Here is a 17,111-nt window from a genome sequence, read left to right on the forward strand (position 1 = left end):
CGTAATGACCAAAGTGTACCCATCTTATAATAAACCATGTTATAACACTCTGATCATCTCTGGTTGACAGCGAGGTCACTGTACTCAAATGACAACTGAGGTTCCAACCAACCAGGAAACAAGTTGTATCTAATAAAGTGTTCACTGACAGTAAAACACTAGAAATGTGCATATAAAACAGCAGCACATAACGAGTCTTTTATGTTTAAATTCATCTTATCTTGTCACACTGCTTAATAATTCCTCTCTTGCAGTTTAGGATAGTTTTTCACTGTCATTACAACATTATTAAAACTGAGCTGCACAGACAGGGCGACACTAAGAACATGCTCACACAACAGTGCCACAACATGACTTGTGATTTCCTTGTAAAGCACGTGGGCTTTCGTAGTTGGGGTCATGTGACTAGTATCGGCACCGGTCGATCTTTACTGCATTCACCCACCCAACTCACTCACTCTCAGGTTGTTTGTGCAGCGGACTGAAACTGTAGAAGCGAGTATCTCCTGGTCCCGTAATTAAAGCACTGCTCGGTGTCAGAGATGGCTCTCAAAGCTGCGGTTCTTGTGCTGTTTTCGGCCGTGCTGTCCGAGGTGTCGGCCGGAGTGTTTTTTAAGCAGAAGGAGCCCTGCTATGTCCCCTCACCGAAGAGAGTCGGCTTTGGACTGCGGTAAGTTCAACAAAGGCTTATGTCGCTTCTTTACATAAAGCATAGCAAGTAGTTTAAACTATAAAGAGAAGCGGGTTTAAGTATCTAAGTAACTAACCGAGGCTAGCAACAGCCGTCTGTTAGCTAAATTGGCTATTGTAAATAACCTTAACTAAGAAGTAGTTACTTTTTTAAACAGATTTATATGAATAAATAATTCAATATAAAAGATTTAAATAAGCCTTACGCAGATGTACTTGAAGTCAAAATCAGACCGTTTAAATCCTTTGTTTTATTTTCTTTGTTTTTGGAATGTGTAACAAAAGAAAAAAATAAACCTGTTTTCTCGGTTGGTACAAGTCACGGGATTTGGCGGATCCGTTTTTGCGGAAGTCCCTGCAGCTCAACCATCAGCCCCCAAAGCCTCATTTAGATTCAAAAACAGGTCTGCTAAACAGCCAGGAGCTCAGAAATAACAACGTGCCGTTCCCAAATCTCCGTCAGATTAAATACTAAATACTAGGCGTCTTTATGTGCAATCTGCGCTTTTATGTGAAATAAAAACAATAAAACTGAGAGCTATTTAGTTTGAACTTGAACTGATTTGTGCCGTATTTCTGAAACCAGTGCAAAAATAGATATTCGGTATGTTAAAGAAGCATTTACACTGCTGTGCAAACTCTCAAACCTGCCCTCGTGTCTTTATATTTTGCTTCCAAGGAGCCAGACTGCCTTGTAATTTTTTAATGTGATCTTTAAAGTAGTTCTTCAGGCTTTCTGAAGGTCTTTCACAGTTTTTCTTTGGACATTGTCTGTTTTTTCTCTCCTTTTTAGTCTACTCATTGTATCTGACTTGACCAAGGGATTAACCAGTGTTGTGTCTACAAATAAATAACCATTTTTCCTAGCATAAATACAATTATTTATTCAGTTTCTTCTGTTAAATCTATGAAACACACACACACTGAGAGATATAAAATAGTATTTTTTTCTTCAACAAGCTGTGCTATTGGCTGGAAAGTTTGCATATGACAGCATGTAGTGTAGCGTGGCCTTAAAAAAATTCAGGAAACTGGACAAATAGAGGAAAAATGAAAATGTTGCAGGGCTTAAAAAAACTATCTGCAGCAGATAAACAATGTCCTTAAGAAATAGGGGGAAAAGACCTGACACACAAGACCCGAAAGACAAGCTAGAACTGTGCAAACTCTGTTTTTGCTTAATATACTGTATTTCAATAAAGTACTGCACCAGTTTCCCATTTTCTGAGCAAAATCTAAAGAAATGAGGGTTGGCTCAAGACTTTTGCGGAATTTTGTATGTTACTGGTATTACATTTGTGTAATACCAGTAATATGTGTAATACATATGTGTAATGTATATGGTATGGACTGACAGAGCACACGATATTGGTATATTCCTCTTGATACTGCAGCTGTAATGTGAGGTTTTGCACATCAGACTAGTGAGAAGGACAGTTTTTTTTGCATCTTGTATCAAGACAAGTTATTTTTTAAAGAGAGAAACTGAAACAGAAGAGCAAGAAAAATTTCAAACAGACTTTATATGTTGTAGCGGGGACGTTAAACTTAAACATCGGACTGATCCAGTAACTGTGTGCAATGACACGTGTGTTCACAGGACCACACCTCGTCCTCACGAGTATTTGAAGATTTCCGATCTGCCCAAGTCGTGGGACTGGAGGAACATCAATGGCACCAACTACGCCAGCACTACTCGCAACCAGCACATTCCCCAGTACTGTGGGTCCTGCTGGGCACATGGCAGCACCAGTGCGATGGCAGGTATGACTCAGCAAAGCTTAACTATGTCACATTGTACATCACAAGACTATGACACAGGTGTGCTTTCATTTCTTCTTTCCATAGAAGGGACATTGATGAACAGAAAGTAATGGCTGCTACTTATTTCTTATTTGCATTAAATCAGATCGAATCAACATTAAGCGGAAAGGAGCGTGGCCATCTGCCTACCTGTCTGTCCAGAATGTGATCGACTGCGGTGATGCCGGCTCGTGCCACGGAGGAGACCACACCGGGGTTTGGGCATATGCTAACAGTCACGGGATCCCAGATGAGACCTGTAATAACTACCAGGCTAAAGACCAGGGTAAGATTTTCACAGTGCACACAGTGACCAGAGTGATGATCATATGCCGTTTACTCAGTGCTAATCTAAGAGGCCTTGTTTTGGCTCAGGACACTCCTGCAAGACAGATGAATGCTGTTCTGATAACCTAGGGGAATATGATTATTGACATTAAAGGGTTTTTACACAGTGTAGGCTAAAATGCACAGGATTTACTGTATTTCACTGCATGTGCAAGAGTAGACAGACTTTTTCAAATATGCAAAAACTAAGATTAGTAAATATATTTAAAGGACTTAATCAGAATGTGTTAGAAGACAATGCATTTGTGTTTTTATGGTCAAAATGTTCCCCTGGCTGGCTGCTGCATGTCCCAGTGAGGCTGAGTATGTATGTTCTGTTTCTCTCTTTCTAAAGATTGCAATAAATTCAACCAATGTGGCACCTGCACCACTTTTGGAGTGTGCAATACTGTGAGTAACTACACTCTGTGGAAGGTGGGAGATTACGGATCCGTCAGTGGGAGAGAGAAGATGATGGCAGAGATTTACGCTAATGGGCCGATCAGGTTTGCAGCTTTTTCATACGTTTATAAAACAGTCCATTCTGGTTGCTTTGTTTTACTTGATAATTCAATCGTAATAATAAAGCAGATATCCCAAACCAACATAGCACACTAGTTATAATCCTGATTTCCACCCTAAACCTTTTCCTGTCATTCCATACTTTCCTGTCTAATAATTGCTAAAAAGGCAAAAAGAAATCTCTAAAAAACAAGTTTGTTCTAGCAAAGTGAATTGTAAAATATTTATAACAATGTAGCTTTGAAAGAAGCTATGCAGTACTGCAAATTGTGGTATCTGTAATACCAAGTAATTAGAAATGCAGTATTGCCAATACCAATACTGTTACCGATACTTTCAACCTATAAAGGCAACTTATGTAGGGGAGAGCAGTGTGTCATGTTTTATGAGATAAATTGTCAAAGATATACAAATTCTGTAAACATAAAATCGCTGATTTAATAATTAATTAGTTCTCTGGGACAACTTTCATTTGTTTAAATGTGGTATAGGCTATAAAAAAATAGACGTGACAGTCAACACAAAAAGTACATGTTTGAGGTATAATTTTTTCAATTCCAAAAAATATATATATTTAAAACAATTAAGTGGGCTACATACTGAATGGATCATAACACACTAGTATTGATCTGATAGCAACACCAGCACTGGTATTGATAAAATTAATATTTGGATCGATCCGCCCGCAGATTTTTAAAAGAATCAAAAGTATGACTCATGTGACCTTTCTCCCTTTGAAGGGTTGGTTCCATTATCCACTCAGTTTCCACTCAACAAAATGTACTCACATTTTGTTAAATATACAGTATAGCAATGAGCGTGATGACAGTAAGCTCATGATGCACGAGAGTTTGTAGTGTGATCGGGTACTAAATATGGTGCAGCTAGAATACTATTGTACTTCCTCTTGTCTTGTTTCTTTTAGTTGAAATCCGAGGTGTGAAGCTGTTGGAGCTAAATAAAGATTATACTGAAACAAGAGAGGAAAGCTGCAGTTTGTCTCTGGGTTGAGCTTCAGTAGGACAGAAGTGTAGTTTTATATACCGCCTTCGATTGCAGTGAAAGTGAATTGTCATCTGTGACGGTATAGGCACATGTCAAACTTAAAGCTCAGAGGGCAAATCCTTGTTATTTGCAGATTATGAAGTGATTGCAATGACAGATGAGAGTATTTGTAGTTCTTAGGTTTTAATAAGCATCCAATTTTATTAATATTTCCCACAGTCATTGAGTTGTCATGTTGAGATTTTTGGAAATGTGTAAAAACCCAATGAAAGACATAGTGTTCCGCTTTTCCACAAGGATTTTTGCAAGCAAAGTATATATTTGTGCTTCACTTACTAAATTGTGTGATGGCAGCTAGTTGAGGTTTTGTTGAAGGTTTGATTTTAAGAGTGGGCCTTGTATTATTTATTACTAGCAAATGTACCAATATATACGATTGTGGGAATCCCTAAAATAGTTGAATGCGAAATATAGATATTGGCAACATTTATGCAAAGTTTCATCAAGGTTGGTCTGCTCGTCTAGGAGGTGATGGGAAACATACAGTACTTACATACGCTGCGATCATTATAGTGTGATGTCAGTAAAGTGTATTTGTCTGTTCTTGGCAGTTTGACAACCCTGACCCATTTTGGCTCTGCTTAGAAGGTGGTGGGTTGAGCAGCTTTTGTAGTTTCTTTGAATCATGTTTCTGCCTTGGAAATAAATGTTCATTAAATTCTATCTGCAGTCAAGAAGATCTGTGGTTTAAAGTAGCTTCTCCAGGCTTCATCATTTCAGCATCCGATCATCTGCTGCTGAAATGTTGTCAGTGCAGCAGGGCATTAAACTCATCAGTGACTGCTGCAACTTTTAAGCAGAAAGAGGAAGTAACCTGTGGTGTTTATTGGTTTTATTTTTTAGCTGCGGGATTATGGCCACAGATAAGCTGGATGCATACACTGGAGGTCTCTACTCTGAGTACCAGGACGAAGCCTACATCAACCACATCGTGTCAGTGGCAGGATGGGGAGTGGAAGACGATGTCGAGTACTGGATCGTACGCAACTCCTGGGGAGAGCCATGGGTGAGTCGATGCCAGATAGCTAATGAAAATGTCCTCTTGTTGCTGTTTAATTTGCAGCCGTTTTTATCAAATCTAATACATTTTCATGGTCACAAATAGAAGAATATTAAGTTTATTTCATTTGAGAAAGAAATCCTGTATCTGGTTTCTTAAATGAATGACTTTATTATTTAAGTCTTTGCTTCTTTACTTTATTTTTGCCTTCAGGGTGAAAAGGGCTGGCTCAGGATCGTGACCAGTGCCTACAAGGGAGGAAGTGGCAGTAAGTACAACCTGGCAGTAGAGGAGGACTGCATGTACGGAGACCCAATTGTACCCAAGAATTACCACTAGAGGAGCCCAGTGTCAGGTTGTCGGCAGACACTCCGATGCCTTCCAAAGAAAAGCTTTTTGTGTTTTAATGTTAAGAAGGGAATACGTTCAGGTTTTTCTTTTTTTAAACCTATAATCATTACCAGGGTCTTCCAGCTGAATCTCAAACTTGTTTATGCCAATTCAAACTGTCTTATTACCACAGAGAGGTGTGCAGGCTGTTTTACAAATATAACCTTTTAAAGGGTTTTATCAGAAAGAGGAGTGACACAAGTTTTTGTGCTGCAGAAAAATTCAGGCCATGCAAAAGTCATCACAGTAAATAAAGAGGATTTTTTTGTAACCTATAGTATCGAGACAGCGTAGGAAAGATTTTAGTTTTAATTTGTAAATTCACAGTGATTCAGCCAAAGAACACAACTATCACACTTTCTCCTGCACTGCTACGACATCGAATGTTTTCAGTGTATGGCGTTATTGCTATTGACAATGTTGCACTACACAGTGATGAATGCAAAAGCTGAAATAAACAAACTTTGTGTGCCTTTGAGTCAAATATAGATTCTTGTAATTTGCCATTTGTTTTATGATGAACACTTTGTATCAAAAATATTTCTAAAAATATTTTGTGATGATTTGTTTTCAAACAGTACCAATAAACACTTCATCTGTCCTTTGAGTTAGAATGTTTCATAGAAACCTCTCAGGCTCTCCTGCAGACATTCCCTCTTTTCTATTTTACCATCCACTGCCTTTACTTTAATACACACACATGCTAGTCATTATTCTACGTCAGTCAGGTGAAGATGAACTGACAGTCAGTTTGGCAACCTCTTATGATTCCATAACAATACAATCACCTGATCTCACCCAGCAGAGCGTGCTTTTGGTTTATTAAATATAAGACATAAGTTGCAAAGACACACAAGAAAGCTGCAAATGAAGATGCTGGCAGAGCATCTTAGGGAGGAAACAGAATCTAGTGATGTCCTTTGGCCCCGTTAGCTAACCGAACTACATTTATGCTACCTGATGATTTCCTCCAATACAGTGATGATGTTTGGAAGGTGCAGTTTGCCCAGTACATTTCAGAGGCTTCTGAAGTTTACTGAAAGAAGCTTTTTGCAAAATAAGCAGTCTTGATACCAGCACAGATACACAAAAGGAGAAAAGGCACATAAAGGTAAAAACAAGCCTTCCATTAGTTAATTCAGTTTATTTCAAATAACTTCCATTTTATTTGTTTAGTGCCGAATCACCGTCACCTCATGGCCCTTTATACAATCATCCGATTGTTGGTGTTTTGTCGTTTACAGAGAAAGCCAAACAATTGAGTGATTCCCTGAGCAAACACATGGCGACAGTGGGAAGGAAAGACTGTCAGGTGGCTCAGCCTGGGTAAAGCTAGAGAGTGTAGGACCTGAGAGCAGAAATTAAATTGAGTGGAAAATTCAGACTGAAAGGCAGATCTTGCATTTTCTATTAATGTGACAGCCCTGCAAAGAATGAACTACATCCCCGCTGTAAATCAAGAGCCTGTGCAGGTGAAATGCACAGCCCGGTGAAGGCCTTTATCAGAAAGTTGCCGTTTCCTTCAAGCCATTTGGAGAGCAACATTCTTACACGCCAGCAGTGAAGATGTTGGTTCTCTTTGAATTCATGTGCATTTGTGAACGCACATTTTTAGTGATAAAGTTTAACAAATACAGATCCTCTCTCAGTGGTGATCCCCTGTCTGCTGGTGTACACCAGGTGCTGCTTTCCCTAAAGGAACACTTCCTCCACTACTTGTCATTGTTAGCCAATGGTAAATACTTAGTTAACTACAGAAGTGACATTTTTACAATTCTTAAGACAGGAAGGAGTTCAGAAAGGCTGTTGGCATACACAAAAGAATAAAAGAAAGGTAGAACAAAACAATATGTTTTAAAGAGGTCTAATTTGCATTGTTAAACAGTCATTGGTTCACTAAGACTTAGTGGGGGACCACTGATGCTAATGACCCCTAGCTTTAAAAAGAGGGAGCGGTCACAATACACCATATGGGAAAAATAAAATAGCATAACATAATGTATTTAAATGTCTTACACAACCAGCATGAAAGGCTTTGGTGATGTTTTTTTGAGATTGTGAGTTCACTACCTCCAGTATCGTTTGCCTTGCAATCAGTATTTTAAACTTCTTAAATCTGCCTCTGAGAAATATCTGATATAATTAGAAGACTAAAACAAACAATGAAACTAATAAGAACTAACCTGAAATCGGCAAAGTCACCCTGGAAACAAACTGAAAACAAAAACTTCAAATGAAAGTGTTGTGTAATCACCTGTTTCAATTAAATATGAGGCTTTTGAGGTTCACAGATCTCCATATTAAAACAAATAAATAAATAAAATGCATGAGAGGGAGCTGATTATATTTACGTAGTCCGAGACTGTATGAAAAACAAACAAACAACAGAAACAAGCAACATTTTAAAAGTTTATTTTAAAAGAGCTCCGACCAACATAAAATATAGAAAATCAAATATACAGGTAAAAAAAAAAAAAGAAGCAACATTCAGCTGCATCTTCAGATAAATCTGTGTCATTACTTTTACACCACTCTGCCAGCTCAGCGACAGTCACAGCTGCTTTCATGTTTCCTTAACAGAAACTAATTTCCACTTCACTTTGCCAAACTGAAAAGTCCACCTTTTCATGTGCTTCAGCTGCAAGCACAGCACCTGCTTATCAGATAACAGATCTTCCACCTCCTTTACGTCTCCCATTTTGGGTGTCAATTCCACATCAGTTGATCATGATGAAGTTTGACTTGCAGTGGGCTGAAAAACAATCAGCCACATGTTAGTGCTTCAGACGGATGAGAGCCCAAAGACTTCCTTTTATTTATTACAGGAATAATAGACTTTCTATAAACTTTCCTTTCTCGCAACTTACCGATAAACTCAGCAACAGCGTCGTGTTCTCCCTCTGTGCGGATCGTTCCTGCGATGCTGTCGTTCTCAAGGATCGGCAAGAAGAGTTGAACAAAGTCTGACGTATAGGGAGGCGCGATCACATCCAGCACCTTTCAGACAAATACCTCACACTGAGCTCTGTTCACAAAGATCTGATGTACTGAAACAGTGTCTTATTTCCACATTAACCAATTATAGAGCATCAACTTCAGGTGTTTTCTAACGATTCTAGGTCAAATATTCATCCCTGGTTTTTTCTGGCATATACCAACTCCTCGGGTAAAGACATCACTAACCAATAAAGGAATGGAAACAGTTAACATTAATCTGCGCAAAGCTGAAATTGGACAAACAACAGGAGAACAGACCTGACAGGAAAGAGCGCACACATAAACCAGATTTCCATAAGCAGCTGTTACCTCAGTGACAAAATATCTAATGAGGGAGATATCTGTGTTGAGTTTCTCCAGACATTTGCGCATATAGCTGACGACGGGCAGGACATAGCCACGGCTCAGCAGGTGAACCATTCGGTCCAGCAGAGTCTTCTTCAACTCCAACTGGAGGGGGAAATAAAACAAACACGCTGTCAGCTCAGAGCTACAACACACAGGCGTCTGTTAACAAGCTGAAATTACAAGCATGCGAGGCACGCGAGGCACACAACGCCCACCTGCTCCATGACGTCCAGCTGAGAGTGCTCAGTCTCAAAGAGCTTGATAAGCAGCTGGAGGACCTGCGGGTGCAGCAGCTGGTGACACGTACAGATCTGTGCAGAGAAAAATTTTATGTTTGAACTTCAAGCTCCGCAAATTAACCACAATTTAATCTTTCATCTTGCAGCAGTGTCGCACCTCATCCAGTAAAGCTAAATGGACAGGAGTGTGGTCTGTTTGCAGCTGGAAATACCGCGGCTCGGACACTGTCCAGTCCACCCACTTCAGAACTCCCATAGCAACCACTGGAAACCTGAACACACAGACAGTCAGTCAGTGAGGAAGTCGGGGTCTCAAACTCCGGTTTTACTTTAAGTACCAATATTTGAACCCTTCTGTACTGTATATACAATAGATTCTAATGTTATAAAACTAAATAATCATACATGTAAATAGATTTTTCATCTGCACATTTCATCTGGTAAATCTTGGAAGCCCATCAGCTCGAGCTGAGCTGTATTCAGGCTTTGAATGATTAACTGAAGATCAACATATTAAAAATGCTGTTGCTTCAAGTTTCCCCTTTGTTTCTTCTTTAACACAATATACCTTAGTCTACAACAATGAAAACATTATGACACAGAAATCTGACTGTACGGGTTCTGCTTCAAAATATTGAACTGTCTTCAGTGCCTATGAAAAAAATCAAAATTAACTGCACAGTCTGGTAACATCACTAGATTTGTTGCTTCAGAAAGAAAAACAGGTGGAAGTAACGCTACGATGGTGCAGTAAGCACTGAAAGAGCTGCATTCTAATAAATAACCTTGTTCATTTTCACTGAGTAAAAGTGCATTTTTTCCTAATTAAACGATGCTTAACAATCACTGCGACATGTCTCAATAACCCTTACACTCCTTTACAAACATTCACTGCATGATGGGGTTAAAATGTACAACAATTAAGATTAGTGTGTTAGAATATGATAGAAGAGTAACATTAGATACGATGAAACCAACTAACCAATATTTCACATTTTAAAGCTCTTGTCAAACACTCACCTGATGCACTGGTACAAAGTGCCGAGCTCAGCGATCAGCTCTGTGGCTCCTTTGTTCTCATTGCAGCACAGGTTGTGCACGGTCTCAATAGCCTTGGAGGTTGACTTCAGCTCATCTTTATTAATGTTGACTCGCTTGTTCTGGATTTGGGATAAAATAAACATTTTCATTATTATACGATTTAAATTAGCAACGCACACAGCATCATTGTTTTTTTGTACCTTTTTCCAGGTCTCCACCACACTGGCAGCATAGGCCAAGATGTGGATGTATTTGTGTTTATGGTCTTGGTTGATCTTCGATCCAGGCTTGAAAAGCGACTGCATAAACAGGTCTAGAAAGGCCGGCACTCTGATCTAAAGACAAGACAGACATGTGCTTAAATTCAGAGTGCTTTAGTTATTAAGCACTGGACATAAACAGCAGGAAGGATGTTCTGAACTCACCAGTTCGACAGGAGGAGGGTCCATGCTGCTAAACATCTTGAACAGAACTGTTATATCAGCAGGATTCAGGGCTCCCTTGGACAACATGGCACCGAGAGCCTGGCAGGCTCGAGGGTAGGCTGCCGCTGTACCAAGCGCAAGGGTTATCTGACTGGCATCATGACCTCTGCAATAAAAACCCCATTTATTGCACCATTTTTATTACTCAAGCTCATCCACAAAACTCTAATCTCACAGTTAATCACATTCACTTGATCAGTTTGACCACATCAGATGACAACGTTACCTCTCATGTGCAGACTTTTGCACCTCCTGGCCGATCCTGCGGACAGCTGAACCTCCCTGTTCCTCCTGAGCGAGGATGGACATCATCGCCTGGGCAAAGAGGTAGGTGTGCTCGCCGTGACACACCATTTTCTGTTGGAAAGAGTCGGGCGCAGCTCATCAGAGACCATTACTTACAGCACTTTAAAAAAAGTGGCACACTGAGACAAAAGGATATATATTTTACAGATTTTTAAAGGTTGACAAAACAGACAAGCAAAGTAATCCTCACAGCAAATTCGGGCAGGTTCTTCTCCAGGTTTTCTTCTCCTCCGTCTAGCAGGGCGGCCAAAGATGTTCTCAACACCCGAGAGAAAACTTCCAGCTGTTGGCAGGCTGTGGACACGCTGGTGATCTCGCCCTGGTAACCTGCGTCTGAAATAAGCTAAACAAACACAAACACAATACTGAAAAGAAGCAGAGACAGTCCAAGTCATCAAGCTGCAAAAATGTATCAAAAAAAAAAAGAAAAATGATAAAATTAAGGTGAATTTTCATATTCGTGTAAATTACAATTACAACAATACCCTTACTGACCATGTTTTTATGTACACCTGTTCAGGTGCTTGTTAACAAAAATAACTAATGAGTCAAACCTATGCAGAACCAGACTGATTTATTGGCAGGCCTACATTACCTTTTCTGCTGATCTATTGGTATTGGCATTAACTGTTTCATAGTTTGTCCACCAGAGGGCACTCTGCAACTTCCCTGCTGGCAATACTTTTGTGGGATCTCACTAAGACAAAATCTAACTGATCCAAGCAGAGTTGGGCAGAGCATATACAAATAAATAAAAAACTACACATAAAAAATGTTAGATAAATCTGTGTTTCATGTGTCTGAAAAAAAAATTAGATGCCAATGTCTCTGAATGTTTGATTCTTATATCGGTCATACAAATCATATTAGTCACATGGCAGATCAGTGTGTGTAGACATGATCAAGGCAACCTGCTGAAGATCAAACTGAGTATCGGAATGAGAAAGAAAGTTGATATAAGTGACTTTGAACGTTGCACAGATGTTGGTGCCAGGATCAATGTGGACCAAAATCTGAGGAATTTTCCCAGCACATTGTTGAATTCACGGCATGAAGAATTAAGGCAGTTCTGAAGGCAAAGGCTTCAAGGAAAGTGTCCCTAATAATGTGTCCAATGAGTGTAAATGACAATGACAGAACATCAGAAACAAATTTAAAGTTAAAATCTTTAACTCGACTCTTTCTACTGGTTAGTTTGTGTTCATGTCCTAATCTTCAGCTCCTGCTGCTCTTACTGTTTCCACAGTCACTACTATACCTTTACAGTGAAGTTGAGCATCAGGCAATCTGGGTGAGCCTCCGCCAGCTTATAGAAGAGATCTCTCCACGTTGTGTGTGCTATCATCTGCTCGAGCCAAGCAGGAGTCTAAAATGGCAGGAGACTGGATTAGTTTGGTTTCTCTGAGCTTCAGTTAGATTTAAAATCACTCATTAAATTATGAAGCACAACACGCTCAAAGTTTCTCACCACTTTCATTTGTCATATGTGTAATTACCCCGGGTGTTTAGAGATCTCACCTCTCCCTCAACGGTGAAGATGGAATCAGCTTTCTGGGGGTCAAAGTGTTTTATCAGAAGACTCTTGAGGTGATTTTCTACTCGTTCTTGGACTTGTGCAGGCTCAACACCTGAATAATTACATTACACGTTAATGAAAAGCCATCAGTAAGACAAACTTAAAATAGTTTTCTGACACAACAGTAAGACCAGTAGTCTGATAGGTACCCATCTGGATGAGCCACTCAGCCAGCAGATTAACAGTCTGAGCCACGGCAGAGTAATTTTCAGAGAGAAGCTGGATGACATGTTCTGGAGAGCCACCTGCTTGAAAATACCTGCAGAAACAACATGGTTGTTAATCAATAAATGTCTTTTTACCAAAACTTATATTACATTTACATGAGAGTGCAGACACTTACGTTTTGAGGGTGCTGAAGATAGCAGGCTCCATGATGTAATCCCTACTGGAGAATTTCTCCAGGCAAGCTTCCTGGATTTTCCCATCATTTTCTCCTTCACCGTAACCATCCTCCTGAAATACACGGTGATGCAGATGCTTCTAAAGTGATTCATCTATCTTGGGAATAATAAGTAATACTCCAGTTCTCATTTGCATATAGTAACAAATTATGGTGTAGCTACAAGGTAGAGGAGAATCAACAGGTGCTATAGAAGATGTTATTATTAGATTCTGAGCAGGCTTCCTTACATTCATCCAAGTTAAAAGACACTGATATGTAGACATCAGGTTTGTGCTGCAGTTCAGTAACTAGGCAGAGGTTTCCCCAACGTTTAAAACACACAGCTCTCATACTTTGAGCTTATTTTTTTGTCTCTTCTAGTTGAATACAGGTCTATGTGACTATCGCACCTTATCCTGATTTACTACTGTTTGAAAAACATGCACACTAAAAACGCAACAAGGTGCCATATTGCAGGGCAGGCAAACTTAACTTCTACAGTCATAGTTTACATATGAGGATATAATAAAAATCATCCGTTCCTAGAAGTGGCAATCACCAGACACTCCACGATACGATGTTATCACAATACTTTGCTCACTTTGTCGATTATTGCATTAGATGAAAATTTTCTCTATATTTTCAACTGTAAATTATATCATCAAAGTTCAACTTTATCAATATCTTTTTAAGCCAATAAGATAAAGTTCCATTAGTTTTGCTGCGACCAGTCTGTGATTGAATGGGGTCACGCTGGCATTTAAGGGGGTAAGTAATAGCCAGGTTTCTGTGTGAGCACATCTATAAATGTACTGGCAGTTTGCTGCTCTGGAGCATTCAGGTGTCTCTCTTCCCAAGAGAACCCATCCCATCAAATTCACCTCAAGGTCAGACCGTGCCATGCTCAAAAGAACTGCAAAAACCCAAGAACTACATCTCAGACACTACAGATTTTATCAGTATTCATGTTAAAGGTTAAAGTTCGTGGTGGGGGGCTGATGATTTGGGCTCGTTTTGCAGGACCTGAGCGTCTTGTAAACATTGAGTCAACCATGAACTCCGCTCTATACCAAAGTGTTCTAGAGTCCAATGGTCCAACAGCTAAAGCTTGGCCCAAAGTGGGTCCATTTTTATCATGTCCTGATATATAAAACCTTAGAATTGACACAGGTGTGATTTCTCCTTTGTGACCACGACTGTGTGAACACTATCAAAACAGTCGATTCTGTTTTCGGTCATCCAAGTCAGAGATAAAATATATTTTATCAATTTATTTTATCATATATTTTAGTCAGAAATAAAACAAACTTTAACCTATGCCGACTTGATCACCAGTTTGTAACATGAACATGAAGCAGCTGTGTCGTTTGTTAGCCAGCTGCAGGCTAACTAAGTAGCCGAGCCGCTGAGTTTAGACTATACAATGCATCTTTAGAGTACCTGAAGCACTTGTCTCAGCACATCAGCTCTTATACTAAAGATAACAAAGGTCTGACAATTAATCATCAGCTGCTGTGACTCCAGCGATGCTAATGCTGGCTAGCTAACCGAGAGCCAAACAGCAACAAGTCGCGATCTCACCATGTTACCCTCCGTGCCTTCCCAGTCTCCGGAACCGCTGTAATATTCCTCGTCCATGGTGACGGGGAAAGCAGGGACGTTGGGAACCGCTACAATAACACACCTGTTGGATTTAAATCATGCACTGACTCGTTTAACTGCAGAAACCGGGCTGACAGTCAGCTTAGCCAGCAAGCTAACAACAACACAGGAGGAAAATGGCGAGGCGGTAGGCTGTAGGCCACGCCCCCATTCGTGGGTTCACTCCCTGAGTTTAGACTTTCAGGCTCAAACCGAATGGCGTTTCCTTTGTTTAGTACTTAAAATGGTAAACTTTTGCAAGGAAAACTGGAAAAAGGTGCGGTGATTTATTTAAACTTTCAAAACATATATGGAAATACAACATATAAGGAAAAAACTGAGTTTGTGCAATTCTAATGAGCTCGAAAGCCACTATTTGGTTCAATCACTGCAATCTGAGATTTCTTAGGAAAGCTTTCTCATAATTTTTTAAGTAGTCTTCAGGAATAGTTCTGCAGCCTTCCTGAAGTGCATGGGTCAGGGTTAAGTGGTTTAACAAAGGAATACAAAAAACAAAAAAAACCCATTCCTTTGAAAATGTTAAGGTAAAAAGAAGAAGTATTGCTCAAGAGCACTTAAAAGAAATAAAACAAAAGAAAGTCTGGCTTCTTGGAAAGAAAACAAAGAAATGAGGAGTGATTAAAATATTTGCATAGTACTGCATGTGACCAATTTATCTTCAGGTAGACCTCTGTAAAACCAGAGGAATGTTTACTATTTAATAGTTTCTTACTGATATAAACTAAGTGGATCATTTAATTGGCACAACTGTTTAAAGCATCTCTGACGGCACTAAAAGTCCACATATTACATTATGCACATTATAACCGACAACATGACTGTCGAGTAAAATAGCATTAGACCAACAAAAATGATCTCCTAGATTATAAGTGAAAATATAATATTACAGAAGGTGCAGATGGTAAAGCTTTACAGGATGTGAAAATAGTTTCTCTAGATTTGCATGCATGCATTACAGAGGCCTAAACTATTTTAAGTGTGCACTAAGTGAGTCTGTCAAAACTGAGAGTATCCACGTCCTGCCTTGTCTACTTAGAGAAGAACACAGACTGTCTGGGCTGAGTTACCAGAATTTCTTCTGTAATTTTACACATTTCTTAAAATTTAAGCCCAAACTGTAGCACTGAAAGATTTCTTTCATTTCCTCCAGCAGAATTTCTATATCATGTGGAAAATGTAGGATATACTGTCAGAATAACACTTCTTCTTCTTATATTAAACTATTTCAGGGGTTAAATGTGCAGGTAATCATCTTTACACCAATAGAAAGGGGAGGTTTCAGTGGTCTGGCCGGTTAAGGATCAAAGTGGGCTGTATGTGGTCCTTGATATAAATTGAGTTTAACATCCCTGTATTAGAAGACAAGACTTCCTGCCGTTTCTCCTCTTAAAAACGTAACCATTTGTTATTAACAGTTTATATCCTTTTTCTTTCTTTCCCTCATATTAACTACATGCGAGTAGGGATACTAGTTTTTCTTTTGTGGTCATTTTCTTTCTCTTGACATGGATGTAATTTATGCTTTTACTTTGGCGCCCTCTATTGGTCACATACTACATTGCAGAAGTTAGTACTTTGTTTTTAATTCTGAAAGATTGGGTCAGACTCTGCTGAAAACTTGCATAGGTCACTCTTTTTATTATTATACTTCATTCAATAGAATTAATAAATCTAACTGGTGGAGACTCCATCCACATAATGTTTAGTAAGACCACTCGTGATGTACACCTGTTGGCTCAGCCATCGGACTCATGCACAACTCCTGTCTCCTTTGGTCAACAGCCTCCTTACCTGTATCTTGTTGCATACTGTTCCCTGTACGTTAGCATGGACCACAAATAAGGGCTATATATTAATTTTTACACAGTTAGTGTATCTAAACATATGAACCTCAGAGTACAGTATAGACTTTTAAATTACACACTGTTCAAATAAAATAAGATAGTCAACTAAACAACCCTTTATTGGGTTTTAAAAGAAAATTTTTATGGAATAGTATGTCAAAACTTGTGCGCGAGAAAGAACATAATCACAAGTGAATTTCATTTTTGGCTTGCCAGCAGACACTGGAGCCTGTGATAGTGTGTGTATGCTGAGCTCTTTGTGCAGTTTATTGAATTTACATGTGAGGAATTTAATTATATGAGTGGCAATGAATACCTGTGTCTGTTAAACAATCACAAATAAATAATGTTTCCCCCCCCTCACTCAAGTTTGAATGAAGTATGCTTTAAGCTCAGTTATTAAGCGAAGGCGATTAAATAAATTCTGAAGT

At 39.3% G+C, this 17,111-nt stretch overlaps 2 protein-coding genes across 2 annotated transcripts; one reads left to right on the plus strand and one right to left on the minus strand.

Moving 5' to 3' along the window:
* Nucleotides 1-406: 406 nt before the first annotated feature.
* ctsz (cathepsin Z) lies at nt 407-6,398 on the plus strand. Its single transcript, XM_031752009.2, has 6 exons — nt 407-670; nt 2,291-2,454; nt 2,600-2,779; nt 3,176-3,326; nt 5,251-5,413; nt 5,621-6,398. Exons 1-6 carry the CDS (start codon nt 543-545, stop codon nt 5,744-5,746), a joined length of 912 nt encoding a protein of 303 aa, XP_031607869.1. The 5' UTR covers nt 407-542; the 3' UTR covers nt 5,747-6,398.
* A 1,795-nt stretch (nt 6,399-8,193) lies between these two features.
* nelfcd (negative elongation factor complex member C/D) lies at nt 8,194-14,812 on the minus strand. Its single transcript, XM_031752011.2, has 15 exons — nt 14,756-14,812; nt 13,133-13,245; nt 12,939-13,048; nt 12,732-12,841; nt 12,472-12,579; nt 11,404-11,556; nt 11,134-11,264; nt 10,848-11,013; nt 10,623-10,757; nt 10,402-10,541; nt 9,539-9,653; nt 9,358-9,453; nt 9,104-9,244; nt 8,665-8,794; nt 8,194-8,549 (listed from the first exon to the last, which is right to left on the minus strand). The coding sequence occupies exons 1-15, from the start codon at nt 14,810-14,812 to the stop codon at nt 8,515-8,517; spliced, it is 1,740 nt and encodes a 579-aa protein (XP_031607871.1). The 3' UTR covers nt 8,194-8,514.
* Nucleotides 14,813-17,111: the final 2,299 nt, after the last annotated feature.

The sequence above is a fragment of the Oreochromis aureus genome, linkage group 5, assembly GCF_013358895.1.
Source record: "Oreochromis aureus strain Israel breed Guangdong linkage group 5, ZZ_aureus, whole genome shotgun sequence".
Taxonomy (NCBI): Eukaryota; Metazoa; Chordata; class Actinopteri; order Cichliformes; family Cichlidae; genus Oreochromis; species Oreochromis aureus.